Source organism: Saccopteryx leptura, chromosome 2 (genome assembly GCF_036850995.1).
Source record: "Saccopteryx leptura isolate mSacLep1 chromosome 2, mSacLep1_pri_phased_curated, whole genome shotgun sequence".
NCBI lineage: Eukaryota > Metazoa > Chordata > Mammalia > Chiroptera > Emballonuridae > Saccopteryx > Saccopteryx leptura.
Window position 1 is genome coordinate 347733837 of NC_089504.1, and position 13957 is coordinate 347747793.

The 13957-nt window shown below is 47.8% G+C and overlaps 1 protein-coding gene and 1 non-coding gene across 3 annotated transcripts; one reads left to right on the plus strand and one right to left on the minus strand.

The window, feature by feature from the left end:
• Positions 1-933: 933 nt before the first annotated feature.
• PSMB3 (proteasome 20S subunit beta 3) lies at positions 934-12210 on the minus strand. Of its 2 annotated transcripts, none has more exons than XM_066364351.1 (6): positions 12093-12210; positions 11582-11766; positions 8382-8489; positions 4035-4212; positions 1927-2021; positions 934-1046 (listed from the first exon to the last, which is right to left on the minus strand). In XM_066364351.1, the coding sequence occupies exons 1-6, from the start codon at positions 12093-12095 to the stop codon at positions 998-1000; spliced, it is 618 nt and encodes a 205-aa protein (XP_066220448.1). In that variant the 5' UTR covers positions 12096-12210; the 3' UTR covers positions 934-997. The 2 variants fall into 2 exon arrangements, with proteins under 2 accessions (XP_066220448.1, XP_066220446.1); XM_066364349.1 differs by lacking the exon at positions 12093-12210 and adding an exon at positions 11946-12086.
• An 800-nt stretch (positions 12211-13010) lies between these two features.
• On the plus strand, positions 13011-13084 carry TRNAN-GUU (transfer RNA asparagine (anticodon GUU)). The gene has a single exon. It is a non-coding gene; the product is annotated as a tRNA-Asn (tRNA).
• The last annotated feature ends 873 nt before the right edge of the window (positions 13085-13957 follow it).

Below are 13957 nucleotides of genomic sequence, written 5' to 3' on the forward strand. Positions count from 1 at the left end.
TCAATGTATGGCTGAAGTTTGGAGAAAAACTAGACTCTGGCCACACATTCAGATGTGGTTGATGAGCACGGCTAAGGGCAGGGCACTGGAGCTGGTCTGTCAGCCATCGCTGAGGGTGGACATTGGCCAGGGGCCACACACCTGCTCTCCCTGCCTTTGAACCAGTCACCTCACTGTCCCTCAGGTTCTCAGTGTGGACTCTGTCAGAAGCACCTGGGAATCAGACTGTAAACTGTCTGCCAGGTCCCTGGGCAGAGCTGAGTCAGAAACTGTTAACAAGCCTTCCCAGTGATCCTGCTGGAGGCTAACATTTGGGAACCACTATGGTATACACACGTCTCACTTGGTTATTAGGGCATCTACTACAGGTTGCAGAGCAGAAGCATTTGGGGAACTTTTAGAAAAGACAGTGCTCAGGCCCTTTTAAAAGGCCAATTAATAAGAATCTTAAGGGATGAGGTCAAAGTATCTGTTTTAGAAGCTCCCCAGGTGACTAATGTGCAGCCAAGGTTAAGAAACACTAATCCACAGGAAAGTACTGTGGGTACTTGGCCAAATTTCTTCCTGAAACAATGAAAGATTTAAGGGTTTTCTAAGAGAGTTGAGTGAAAAGGATTCCAGGCTTTGAAGTCAACAAATGGAACATGGGTTCATACCGTGCTACCTCTTATTAAAGGTCCTGAGCAAGTTATTTAACTGCTCTTAAACACAGATGACGTCGGCTACCTTAGTCATGATGATTAAATTCCAGACCGTGTGAAGCACGCTGTGCAGGGCCGAGCACACAGCAGGAACTCCAGTGCCATGTGGACATCATCTCTGCTGGGGTGCGCGTGGCCATGCTGCCAGTCAGGGACACGCGGGCTGAGCTGTCCCGAGGAGCTGTCACTGCCCAGCTGGGGACAGAGATCTGTGGTAAAAGACTCAAAGAAGTAGGAGTGAAAGAAAAACTATTTTATTAAAAAAAAATGGGGGGGGGGGCTCTGGAAACAGGGGTTTAGTCCATCCGGGCCTTCAGTGTCCTCGTGGTGATTTTGTCCTTCTCACTGCAGACGGAGAAAATCAAAACATCCAGACTTCAGAACAAGCACTGGCTACCAGGGCTAACTGGCTTGCTCATGCACATGAACTTAGCCTTCCTCTGTGGCGAGGAGGGGAGAATGGGGACACTTGGGCGAAGGCTTTCCATAGAAGGGACCATCGGGAGTTGAGGCAACTCAGGGCTAGACTGAGAAGCCTTCCAAAGAAGGGAAGGTGCTCCCCCAGGCTTAGAGAACAAGGAGCGTAGGAAGGACAGTGATGGGTTTTGCCCCAGGAACATAAAAGAACCCTGGGGTGATAAATTCTGTGTCAGTCCCAATCTGTCTTTCATGGTAATTAAGCAGGCTCCCCGTAATGAACGGGTCCCAGTACTTATTCTGGGATGCACCCAAGGAAAGCAGCTGGGAGGACACCTATTCATCTTGTAGGGTTCCTGGTGACAGCCTCAAACAATTCAGAGGAAAAAAGGGATGCAGTTAGCAGCTAGAGGTTGGAAACAGCTTCCAGAGCTCAGGCCTTCACACAGCCATGGCGGCCACACCAGTGGGAGCTGGGGGAGGGGGGTATTTCCATCCATCTGCAGTAGCTCTGCTGTGGCTCATCACAAAACAGAGGTCCCGGACACTTTGCGGGCACTCAGGAAAGAAAGAAATATCTATTGGGAACAAGGGGAGAGTCCTGCGGTCACGGAGCCTCAGCTGACAGAGGCCAGGGGAGTCTGGGTAGGCTCCCAGCTGCCACCCTTCGGGAAGCATGGATTTCTGCTACCCCAGGCCAGCCACAAACGCCTTATCTCACCTGCCCAGAGGACTGGAAGATGGGGTGTTTGTGCGGGAGTGGAGAGGAAGCATCTGCAGAGCTTCCAGACGGCCCGCTCATACTCACATGATATGGACGATGACTCCCATGCCCGACACTGCATCACGGTCCACAGCATTCAGCATGGCTTGTGAGATGGTCTCAAACAGGTGTTCTGGATCCTGCCAACAGCAGAAGCCCTTTAATCCCCAGAACCTCGGACCTTAACTTGGTCTGGCTCCTTAACTCTTTTTCTAAGCTGAAGGTTCCTAACTGTGGCCCTCCAATGCCTGAAGTGAAAAGCCCCTTAGCTTCTTACCAGAAGGAAGCAGGATCATATAAGCGAAAATTCAAGCTTCTATGTACCCTCCCTGTACTTCCTTCTTCCACTGATCAGCAGTGTGACCTTGGACGAGTCACATGGCATCAATTCCTCTCCTGTAAATGGGGAGAGGACTCCCAATCTGGCTCGATGTGCTTGTCAGCTGTCTGATGGACTCTCCCCAAGTGTCCCATAGGTTCCTCGAAACTCAACCTGTCCAGCCATGACAACACATTTCTGCCTCAACCTGTTCCTTCTTCACTCTATCTTTGCTGGGTTAGCTAGAAAACTCAGGAGTTGCCTGGCCTGTGGTGGCGCAGTAGATAGAGCGCCAACCTATAACACTGAGGTCACCGGTTCGAAGCCCTGGGCTTGCCTGGTCAAGGCACATACCACAAACAACCACTGAACACCTTGAATGAAGCAACTACTTCTCACCCCCACCCCCCTCATCTCTGTAAAACAATAAATAAAATCTTAAAAAAGAAAAAGAAAAAGAAAACTCAGGAGTCCTCAGTATCTCTACCTCCCTCACACCAGTTTTAAATGACCAAGTCCTGCCTGACCAGGCGGTGGCGCAGTGGATAGAGCGTTGGACTGGGATGCGGAGGACCCAGGTTCAAGACCCCGAGGTCGCCAGCTTGAGCATGGGCTCATCTGGCTTGAGCAAAATAAAAAATGCTCACCAGCTTGGATCCAAGGCCCCTGGCTCAAGCAAGGGGTTACTCGGTCTGCTGAAGGCCCGCGGTCAAGGCACATATGAGAAAGCAATCAATGAACAACTAAGGTGTTGCAACAAAAAACTGATGATTGATGCTTCTCATCTCTCTCCGTTCCTGTCTGTCCCTATCTATCCCTCTCTCTGACTCTCTCTCTGTCCCTGTAAAGAAAAAAATAAAAAAAATAAACTTAAATGACCAAGTCCTTTGGCCGCCCAGCCCACCCACTACCACAATCTTTGCCAGGACTTGAGCGCCTCCTGTTGGTGACCACGTAGCCTGTCCCATCTATCTGCAGGCCTTTGGTTCCCTTGGGGTCCTTACAGCTTTTGACACCACACCAAAAGAAAAAGTTCAAACTCCTCAGCCCAGCCTTCACAGCACTCTGAAGTTTCATCCCAACTTCATCCTGGGTCACCGTTGCACCCCGCACCCCACGGCCGCCAGAGCCCCCCTCCGCAGTCTCTGCACACTCTGGGCCCCGCCTGTACCTTCACACAGGCTGCTCCTTCTGCCAACCAGCCCTTCTTTCCTCCTCTTCCTAGCAAACTGCATTTTCAGAGGTAGCTGGGTGTCACCTTGCTTCATCAGACTGAAGGAAGCCCTTGAAGACAGGCCACCTGGTCTCCCCAGAGTCTGACGGCTGGCACGGCGGACACCCTCACTACTGTCGGGCTCTGTTCCAGTCTTTTCGTGAGTTTCCCTCACTCCTCCATTTATAAGGTAGGCTCTATTATTATCCCCGCTTTACAGGCCGAGGAAATGGGAGCAGAGAAGTAAACTGACTTACCCAAGAACATAACTAACAGAGTGGTCAGTGGAGTTGGTCTTCAACCCCGACAACCTGGCTCCAGCGCCCCTTCTGTCGAGCTGCCTCTAAATGTACCCCTTACACCTATTGGATAACGAATGCGCAAACCCTGGAAACCCAATGTGAGGAATTATTTGTTGTCGCGAGTATCTGACTGGGGTCTCCCAACAAGGTGCTCTCCCCCAGAGCACCCAGCCCATACCGAGACCCTGGCGGGTGGAGTTTCTGGCTCAACAGCTGTGGCTTTTCTCCGACTTGCACCATCCTCCCCATTACCTGCAAGGTACACACATTCTTTTCCTGGTGTCTCAGAGCCCAGCCCCACTGCATGCCACCAACTCACCATGTTGGGCTCCCAGAGGGACTCGCACATTCCATACATTTGTTCAGCACAGGTGCCACTGACCACAAAGTCATCGGTCACCATGGGGCAGCCAATGAGATCTAGAGAGCAAATGAAGGGCTTAAAAGTCTTCGGGTCCAACCCAGCGATGACTGGCTCAGTGTAGTAGGGGCCAAACCTGTGGGGCCAGGAGCAGAGAGAAACCGGAAGTCAAGAACACAAACTTTCCTGTTCAAGCCTATTAAGGCAGGCCCTGGCCCAGACTTGGGGAGGAAAACAGAGGGCCTGTTTAAGAAGGTCCTCTTTAGCCTGACCAGGCAGTGGCACAATGGGTAGAGCATTGGACTGGGACACAAAGGACCCAGGTTCAAAACACCAAGGTCACCAGCTTGAGCGCAGGCTCATCTGGCTTGAACGTGGGCTCATCAGCTTGAGTGTGGGGTCACTCGCTCTGCTGTAGCCCCTCCCATCCCCATCAAGGCACATATGAGAAATAAATCAATGAACAACTAAGATACCGCAATGAAGAATTGATGCTTCTCATCTCTCTCCCTTCCTGCCTGTGTCTGTCCATCTCTCTGTCACAAAAAAAAAAAGGTCCTCTTTCCCCATGGCCGGCTGTGAAGAACTTTCTCCCTCTTCTAGGATCTGGCAGTGCTCTAAAATTTTTCTTCTTTTCTATGACATTTACCTTCATATCCTTCCATCCCTGACCCTCTCTTCTCAGTCATCTGTTCATACATCCCATACCTCTACTCCTTTCAAAAAAAAAAAAGAGGTAGTTTGTAAGAAAAACACTGAAAAACAAAATGAAACCACTAAAACAGGATATAAGACACTCAGACTAAACACAAAGTTTTGTTCTGAGTTCCTAGAAGGCAAAGCAAAAAATGATACTCAGTGGGCTGGTTCATTCTCATTGTCTACCAACACAAACTAGCAGCTCATCAGAAATTTGTTTTAGACTCTGAGCTCTGAGAAGAATCGATTTTCGGGATCTTTATATATAAAATACTTGAAAACTAATGGCTACTATCCTCAATAAAAACTAAACAAAGAGGCAATAATCCACGTCTTACATTGGCTCTCAGAAATTTTTATAAGAATGACCTTAAGTTATAGCTCTATAAAGAATTCTAAACTACTAAGTTTTAGATGTCACTGGTGGTGGCACAGTGTATAGTGTCAACCTGGGACATTAAAGTCCTAGGTTTGAAACCCTGAGGTCACCAGCTTAAGTGTGGGCTCATCTGGCTTGAGTGTGGGATCATCAACATGACCTGGCCTGAGCCCAAGGTTGCTGGTTTGAGCAAGGGGTCACTGACTAAGCTGGAGCCCTCTGGTCAAGGCACATATGAGAAGCAATCAATGAACAACTAAAGGAATGCAACTATGACTTGATGCTTCTCATCTTTCTTCATTTCTGTCTCTGTCTCGCAAAAAAAAAAAAAGAAAAAAAAGTAAGTTTTAGGGGGAGGAAGGAGTTGGGGTAAGGTGCTTTGATCTGGTGTTTTTATTTATTTATTTTTTTTATTTTTTACAGAGACAGAAAGAGTCAGAGAGAGGGACAGATGGGGACAGACAGGAACAGAGAAAGATGAGAAGCATCAATCATCAGTTTTTTGTTGAAACATCTTAGTTGTTCATTGATTGCTTTCTCATATGTGCCTTGACCGTGGGCCTTCAGCAGACCGAGTAACCCCTTGCTTAAGCCAGCAACCTTGGGTCCAAGCTGGTGAGCTTTGCTCAAGCCAGATGAGCAGCACTCAAGCTGGCGACCTCGGGGTCTCGAACCTGGGTCCTCCACATCCCAGTCCGACGCTCTATCCTCTGAGCCACCGCCTGGTCAGGCGATCTGGTGTTTTTAAACAGATCCCTGGGTATCAATTTCTGTAAGAAATTTCAAAATTTGGGCCCTGGCCAAGTAGCTGAGTAGGTTGCAGCATCATCCCAATATGCCAAGGTTGGGGGTTCGATCCTTGGTCAGGGCATGTACAGGAATAGCTTGATGTCCTGTCTCTTCCCCACCTTCCTCTCTCGCCAAAGTCAATAAAAATAAATAAATAAATAAAAATCAACCAGTGAATGAACAAATAAGTGGAACAATAATAAATCGATGTTTCTCTCTTCCTCTCTCTCTAAAATCAGTTAGAAAATTTTTTTAATTTCTAAAATTTTGTATTTATTCTCAATAAACTGAAAATAAAGATAGTATAAGAATATCTTAGATTGCCTGACCAGGTACCACTTGAAGGTCAGTGTTTAGTCTTTCTGGCAGTCTTTCACAAACAGAGGTGCCTATATAGATTCTCTGGGGTCAATGAGAAGCTGTCCTTTTAAAAAGGGTTGGCACATTGCTCAACTTTGCAAATCACAGCATTAGCTTATCCTGCTGGAAAGTCAATGATTTAGTTGGGCTTATAGAGAAAGCTCCTGGCTATAGCAGGTAAAAATCCAGAATTTTCCAGGTTAGCCTCAATGTCTTGTATTTTCAATAAACATGAACTATTAAATGTATACTTTAATGTGAGTTAAGTTTTTAACTTTATGACTCCTTTTCATATTAATCAGTTTAAAACATTTTCTGTTAAGCCTTTCTCTTTTTTTTTTTTTAATTTTTTTTTATTTATTCATTTTACAGAGGAGAGGGAGAGACAGAGAGAGAGAAGGGGGGGAGGAGCTGGAAGCATCAACTCCCATATGTGCCTTGACCAGGCAAGCCCAGGGTTTTGAACCGACGACTTCAGCATTTCCAGGTTGACGCTTTATGCACTGCGCCACCACAGGTCAGGCTATTAAGCCTTTCTCAATGTGGGATTTTGATAAATGTGGTTACCACATATGGCAGAGAATTCACATCTGAGGATATTAACTTACACCCCCAAAAAAGGTAATCCTTTTTTAACTTTTTTTTTTTAAGTGAGAGGAGGGGAGATAGTGAGACAGACTCCTGCATGCACCCTGACCAGGATCCACCCAGCAACCTATGTCTGGGGCCCACATTCAAATCAACCGAGAGATCCTCAGCACCCAGAGCAGATGCTCAAACCAATCCAATCGAGCCACTGACTGCAAGAGGGGAGGAGGGAGAGAGGGGTTGAGGGAGGCGAAGAGAAGCAGATGGTAGATTCTTCTCCTGTGTGTCCTGACTGGGGATTGAACCCAGGACGTCCATATGCCAGGCCGATGCTCTATCCACTTAGCCAACCAGCCAGGGCTTGTTTTAACATTTTAATACTAAATAGGCAAAGACTTAGTTTTAAAAGCGTACTCATGCAACTTTTCTATAAAATCTGTTCTAAAAAGTTTAAGAGATGCCTGACCAGGCGGTGGCACAGTGGATAGAGCGTTGGACTACGATGTGGAGGACAACCTGGAGGTTCGAGACCCCGAGGTCACCAGCTTGAGCGCGGGCTCATCTGGTTTGAGCACAGCTCACCAGCTTGAACCCAAGGTCACTGACTTGAGCAAGGAGTCACTCAGTGTACTGTAGTACCCAGTCAAGGCACATATGAGAAATCAATCAATGAACAACTAAGGAACTGCAACAAAGAATTGATGCTTCTCATCTCTCTCCCTTCCTGTCTGTGCCTATCTGTCCCTCTCTCTGACTTTGTCTCTGCCACCAAGAAAAAAAAAGTTTAAGAGAAGAAAAAGAAAAAAAGAGCTCCACTTGGTTCCTTGCCACCCAGTTCTGCCCAGAGTGGGTGGGGAAAGTACCTATGGGTTTCTTCCCTCTTCAATTCTATCCCAGCTTCTGCAATGAATTCTGAAGTTAGACCCCTTCTTTTCTCATCATAAAGTCTTTAAAGAGAATGGACAAAAATCAACAACCCAATTCCTAGGTTCCCTGCTATTCCAGAGAATCTCCGTCACAGAATTAGCTTTGGAGTACGAGTGGCTCCTGGCTGGGCGACTGCAGGGCACTCTCTGGGGATGGTTAAATCTGTTGCCTAGAAGCAAGTTTATTTGCTCTTTGCATTCCCTACCTTCTGAAGTAGTTGTTTCTTTCCTATTTGGTGGTCAGACCCACAGAAAACAGACCCATAAAATATTGTCTTGCAAATAAGAAAGGACAGAATGAGGAGGGATCCTCTTCTGGGCACCCCTCTATACTACATGCCTACTTGGCCAATCAAAGGTGTCTGATTCTCTGAGTCCCAGGCTATACAGGAAGTTCTCACTTAATATTGTAGATAGGTTCTGTGACTTTAAGCAAAATGATGTATAATGAAACCAACTGTACCACAGACTGATACAAGAGTTAAGTTCCTATGGCATCTCATCCTTATTACAAAACAACCTTGAATAAAATGCTATCCTAGTACGTGCGATATTTTCACTCACCGTTTCTCATATAAGAGGTTGGCTACCATGCTCATGAGGGTGTAAGGCTTGATCTGCCGACCTTCCTTCAGCTCATACAGGTTTAGTCGGAACTTCAGGCGCTGGGCACTTGGAAGGAGGAGAAAAATCAGTAAGTCACTGCTGAATGTCTGCTAGCATCCAATCTGTGAGGTCAGGACACACGTCTCCGCCCCTGAAAGGCCTCCTCTAAGCCCCTCCCTGTGATTTTCTAACCAGAAGTCCAGCCTCATGTCCATGTTCCAGGACTTGCCCCCCACAACACCTGTAAACACACCGTCCTACTAACCTTTATTCCCATATTTTTTGAGGGGGGATTCCCCCCCTTTTTTGAGAAATAATTTATTGTATATACAATAAAATGCACAGCTCCTTCCTTCTACACTTCTAGCAGGAGTATGCTACTGACTCAGTCATGGCAGCTTACAACTGAGAGAGCTGATATCTGGGCTAAGCCTTCATCCTGCAACTTAATTTTTCCATCCATAAAATGAGGAAAAAAATAAGAGCCCTGGCTGGGTGGCTCAGTGGTAGAGTGTTGGCTCGGCGTGTGGAAGTCTGGGTTTGATTCCTGGCCAGGGCACACAGGAGAAGCGTCCATCTGCTTCTCCAACCCTCCCCCTCTCCTTTTTCTCTCTCTCTTCCCCTCCCACAACCAAGGCTCTATTGGAGCAAAGTTGTCCGGGCGCTGAGGAAGGCTCCATGGCCTCTGCCTCAGACGTTAGAATGGCTCCGGTTGCAATAGAGCAACGCCCTAGATGGGCAGAGCATCCCCCCTGGTGGGCATGCTGGGTGGATCCCGGTTGGGTCATGCGGGAGTCTGTCTGTTGCTCCTGACTTCTCACTTCAGAAAAATACAAAAAAAAAAGAGGGAAAAAATAAACCATGTGGTGGTGAAGTAATGAATGTATGGATATATGACAAGGTGCTTGGAAAACTGCAAAGTCTTATATGTCTTTTTTTTTTTTTTGTATTTTTCTGAAGTGGAAACAGGGAGGCAGTCAGACAGACTCCCGCATGAGCCTGACTGGGATCCACCCGGCATGCCCACCAGGTGGCGATGCTCTGCCCATCTGGGGCGTCGCTCTGTTGCAACCAGAGCCATTCTAGTGCCTGAGGCAAAGGCCACAGAGCCATCCTCAGCGCCCGGGCCAACTTTGCTCCAATGGAGCCTTGGCTGCGGGAGGGGAAGAGAGAGACAGAGAGGAAGGAGAGGGGGAAGGGTGGAGAAGCAGATGGGCGCTTCTCCTGTGTGCCCTGGCCAGAAATCGAACCCGGGACTCCTGCACACCAGGCCAACGCTCTACCACTGAGCCAACCAGCCAGGGCCAAAGTCTTATATGTCTTAAGCTGCAGCTACTACACTAAGGGATTGGAAGGTGCCTAAGAAAACAGGCTACAGCCTGACCGGGTGGTGGCGCAGCAGATAAGAGCGTCGGACTGGGATGCGGAAGACCCAGGTTCGAGACCCCAAGGTCACCAGCTTGAGCGAGGGCTCATCTGGTTTGAGCAAAAGCTCACCAGCTTGAGCCCAAGGTCGCTGGCTTGAGCAAGGGGTTACTGTTGAAGGCCCGCGGTCAAGGCACGTATGAGAAAGCAATAAATGAACTAAGGTGTTGCAATGCGCAACAAAAAACTAATGATTGATGCTTCTCATCTCTCCATTCCTGTCTGTCTGTCCCTGTCTATCCCTCTCTCTGACTCTCTCTCTGTGAAAAAAAAAAGAAAAAAGAAAACAGGCTACAATTCCTCCAGTGCCATCTGAGAGCCCAGGAATAGGCCCCTGCAGGGAGCAGACTAATGCCATACACACCTGCTGAAGCAAAGCAGTCACAGGCCACCAGAACCAAGAGCCTCAGACACAACCTTAGCTCCATCTTACAAAATTAGCAATTACTGCCCACGAGCAAGCAGCTTAGTGAGAAAAACCTCCTGAAGAAAAGGAAATGGTGTGAGGCAAACAGCAGGGACTGGAGAGAGGAAGGCTCATGGGGGCCTTCACACTGACTGGAACACTAAGCTGTCATTGGTTGGAAGAATTCAGGAAGAATTTCTAAGTTATATGTTCTTGAGACTTAGGAAGCTTTAAGATAGATGAGAAAGAAAATTTTCTGCCATCCACATTAATGAACCCTTCTAGGAACAATGTCCAGGAGCTGTGCGGCTTCTTAGACTACCTGCTTCCTTCAGGATCTGTTACCTGTGACCATGCCTTCCCTCTTGAAACCCTATCTTGATTCTTTTCCTCTGCCTCCTCTTTTATCCCTGTTAATTATACTGTTCAGCTCTTGAACTGCAGCTTGTTTTTCTCCCCTGTTTTGTTTCTCCAGAATCAGTTTCCACAGATTTAAAAGCTTACCGATGCCTCTCCAGCTCTGAGATAGAATTTCATACCCCAACTTCTCACAAGATGTTTCTACTTGCCATTACTTGTCCCCTCAAAAATTAGTGTCAAAATCAAAGTCATCACCTCCCTCTAAAACTAGAACTCCTAATTCTTGTATTTCAGGTAACATGCTCAAAACAGAAATTGTCCTTAAAACATTTCTGGATTGGCTGCATGCCAGGTAACTAGACACTAGAAAAAGATAAAAGACATGAACCCAACCTCAATGAGTGATTCTTTGGCCTCACAATATCCAAGTAGCCAGTAAGGCTACTCTCAGAAAGGGTTCCTTTCTTTTTCTATCACCACCACTTCATTTGGACCATAACCCTTACACCTGGATCATATCACTCTCCCTTATCTCAAATCATAGAACCATTGCCAACTAGATAACTAATCTAGCAGTTAATATGCACCAGCTCATCATGGGTCAGTTATCTTTCTGTATGCCTGCTGTCTCCCAACTAGACCCCAAGTTCTTCAGGGACTAAGTACTAAGTGCAGTCTTTGGCTTCAGAGAGGCCTGTGTGTGATTCTGGCTGTCATGTTGGAGATCCTCAGTTCCTTGATCTGCAAAATAGGACAGCGCCATGACAATTAAATGAGTCCACGCAGGTAAGGTGCTTTCCACAGAGTCTGGCATAAGAGTAAACGCTGGTATGTTAGTTAGTATACAACTTGTGTTGCTTATGCTGTCCCGCAAAGACTCAAATTCATTGAAGCTGGCCACGCACGAGGTCAGGCAAAGCTGGCCCATGAACAGGCCTGGGTGTGGGCGGGGACCCCCAACACTTACACAGTCTGGACGTCGGTGGCTAGCCCGGCAAGGCCGATGTATAGCCGGTCGCCCATGGGAAAGATCTTCTGGAAGTCCGTGGTCACCATCTGGGCCTGGATCCCGAAGCGCCGGTCGGCAGCGATGGCCACACAGTCCTTCCCCTTCATGGCCATGACGGCCCCTCCGTTATAGGACATAATAGACTGGAGCAGACAGAGTGGAAGGACTTAGCGCGAGGGGCCAAACGCAGCCATAGCCTCCGACCCAACCCCTGATCCGGAGGCTTCTGTACACACAGTCCGCCATTCTGGAGACGCCTGAACGCCCCGCATTCAGTTCTGCGATCAGCCCTACGGAGTCGCGAGGAGTCGCATTCACCCACCATGGTCCTCACCGCGGTGCGCTCCCCTTCAAACCGGAGTCGCTTCCTCCAGTTGACCACAAGGCCCTCTCCGCCTCCTAAACCTTCCATGACCCCCTCCATGTTTTTCAATCACCCTGTATCCCTTCTCCTCGCTCCCCATCTCACCATGATTGCGATGTAGTAGCACCTCCAACCTCCCCAATTCCAGCAAACCGGCTATGGCCCTCACTGCTCAACCACTCTCATTGTTTTCTCTCTATTGGCCGAAAGGCCGGCCTTTCCGTAATGTTTTGGCTTTCTATTGGCTGATCACCGCTGTCAGTCACCAGCACGATGTTTGATTGAGAAAACAGAAAGAAGACGGCGAATGCGGAAAGTGAAAAGTCACTGTGAGTGCGGAAGAACCTGGCGTCGCGGTGCAGGCTGGGATCGCGGCGGACCGGGTCTTAGGACTGGGAAGGTTAGGGACCAGTTGTGCTTGCACGTGGGTTACTGAAGCCTTAGATACAGGGCGGCAGCCCCAACTGAAGCGCTACAGTGTTGCTTATCCACAAGCTGTATGGGTCGAGCTGATTACTCATGCTAGCTTGTTTCATTTATCTATTACAAAAATCCTTACATCTGTTGTGTGCCAGGTACTGTGCTAAAACTAAGCTCTGGATATTAACTGGTCTAGAACTGTACCTGGTATTTAGGAGGCGCCCATTAAGTGCATATTTCATAATGTGAAGGGGAGGGGCAACAGGAGGTTCAGCTGCAAACGGTAGGTTTGGAAGCGGAAAATTGTTCTGCTTTAGGTGCACCCAGCAGGTCGACTTCAAGTATCCCCAAGTCTCAGGTCGCTGAAAAGGGACGTTCAGAGCTTTATCTAAGATCCGGAGGAGCCGGTGCTGACCCCTTCAGAGCTGATGGAGGAGAGGCAATCGCATCGTGCCATTTTCCCTCCCTGAGTCGGGACTCTTCCCTTTCTTTCTCTCCGGCGTCCGATTTCTTGTGTACCATTGCCAGGTTTCTGTCCTGACGCGTTTCGTCGCAGGCTCAATCCTATTGACTCGGCTTACTGCCACCCAGTTGGCTACCACAGTCTCTGTGGCGCAATCGGTTAGCGCGTTCGGCTGTTAACCGAAAGGTTGGTGGTTCGAGCCCACCCAGGGACGCTCTCTTTTCCTCCCTTCTAAGTGTAATTATCCCAACTGCTGAAAAACCAAATTTGGTATTGAAATGACAGAGAAATACTTTTTCTGAGGCAAATCAGAGGGTGATTGTGATTGAAAATTTGTTTAGTCAATGACGGGATAATTTCTCCGGCACTTTTCTCCACCGCTCCGCCTCCAAACTGAATTGCAGGCAGAGCAGACAGAGGTTTTTGTCTCACTGTGTAATACCTATCAGGTTGCATTTTTCGTAGGACTAAGAATGAATTCGCAGTGGAGGTCGGACAGTTTTCCGTTATCGGCCTCAGTCGATGTTACAATCTCGAAACATTACATTGGAAGGGAAGAAAGCGCGAGAGACAAAGGCAGAAACAAGGATGAAAAGAAATGTGAGAAAGGAAAAACATAGCTATGATATACAAACACAGAAAGAGGGGATTATGACAGAGAAAATAGGTAAGGTGAGTGGAAGGAAGACTCAGAAGAAATGGAGAGAGGGAAAAGAGAAGCATCAGGAAAAGGAAAACAACAAAACAACAAAAAATTTTTTTCTGGAAACACACACACATAAGTGAGGGGGATTGAGAAATAAGCAGGAACTGACATAGGGCGTTGTTTTTGGGAGACACAGGTCTTGCCTTTATAGAAGTGAAGGACAGAGGTAAAGACAGTCATAAAATCATTAGAGGAGTCCCTCGCTCCTACCATTGTCATCGTCTTCAAGGGGATCTGGTGCTGGCAGTAGCTCTTGGTATATGCCCAAAATAAGCACTTAGATTTCCAGGTTTCTGCCCACTAGAAGCTTCTAGTCTGTGACAGACACAATGACTCTTCTGATGAGTAGCTGTCAGGTAGAGGACCACGTGAAATACTGCA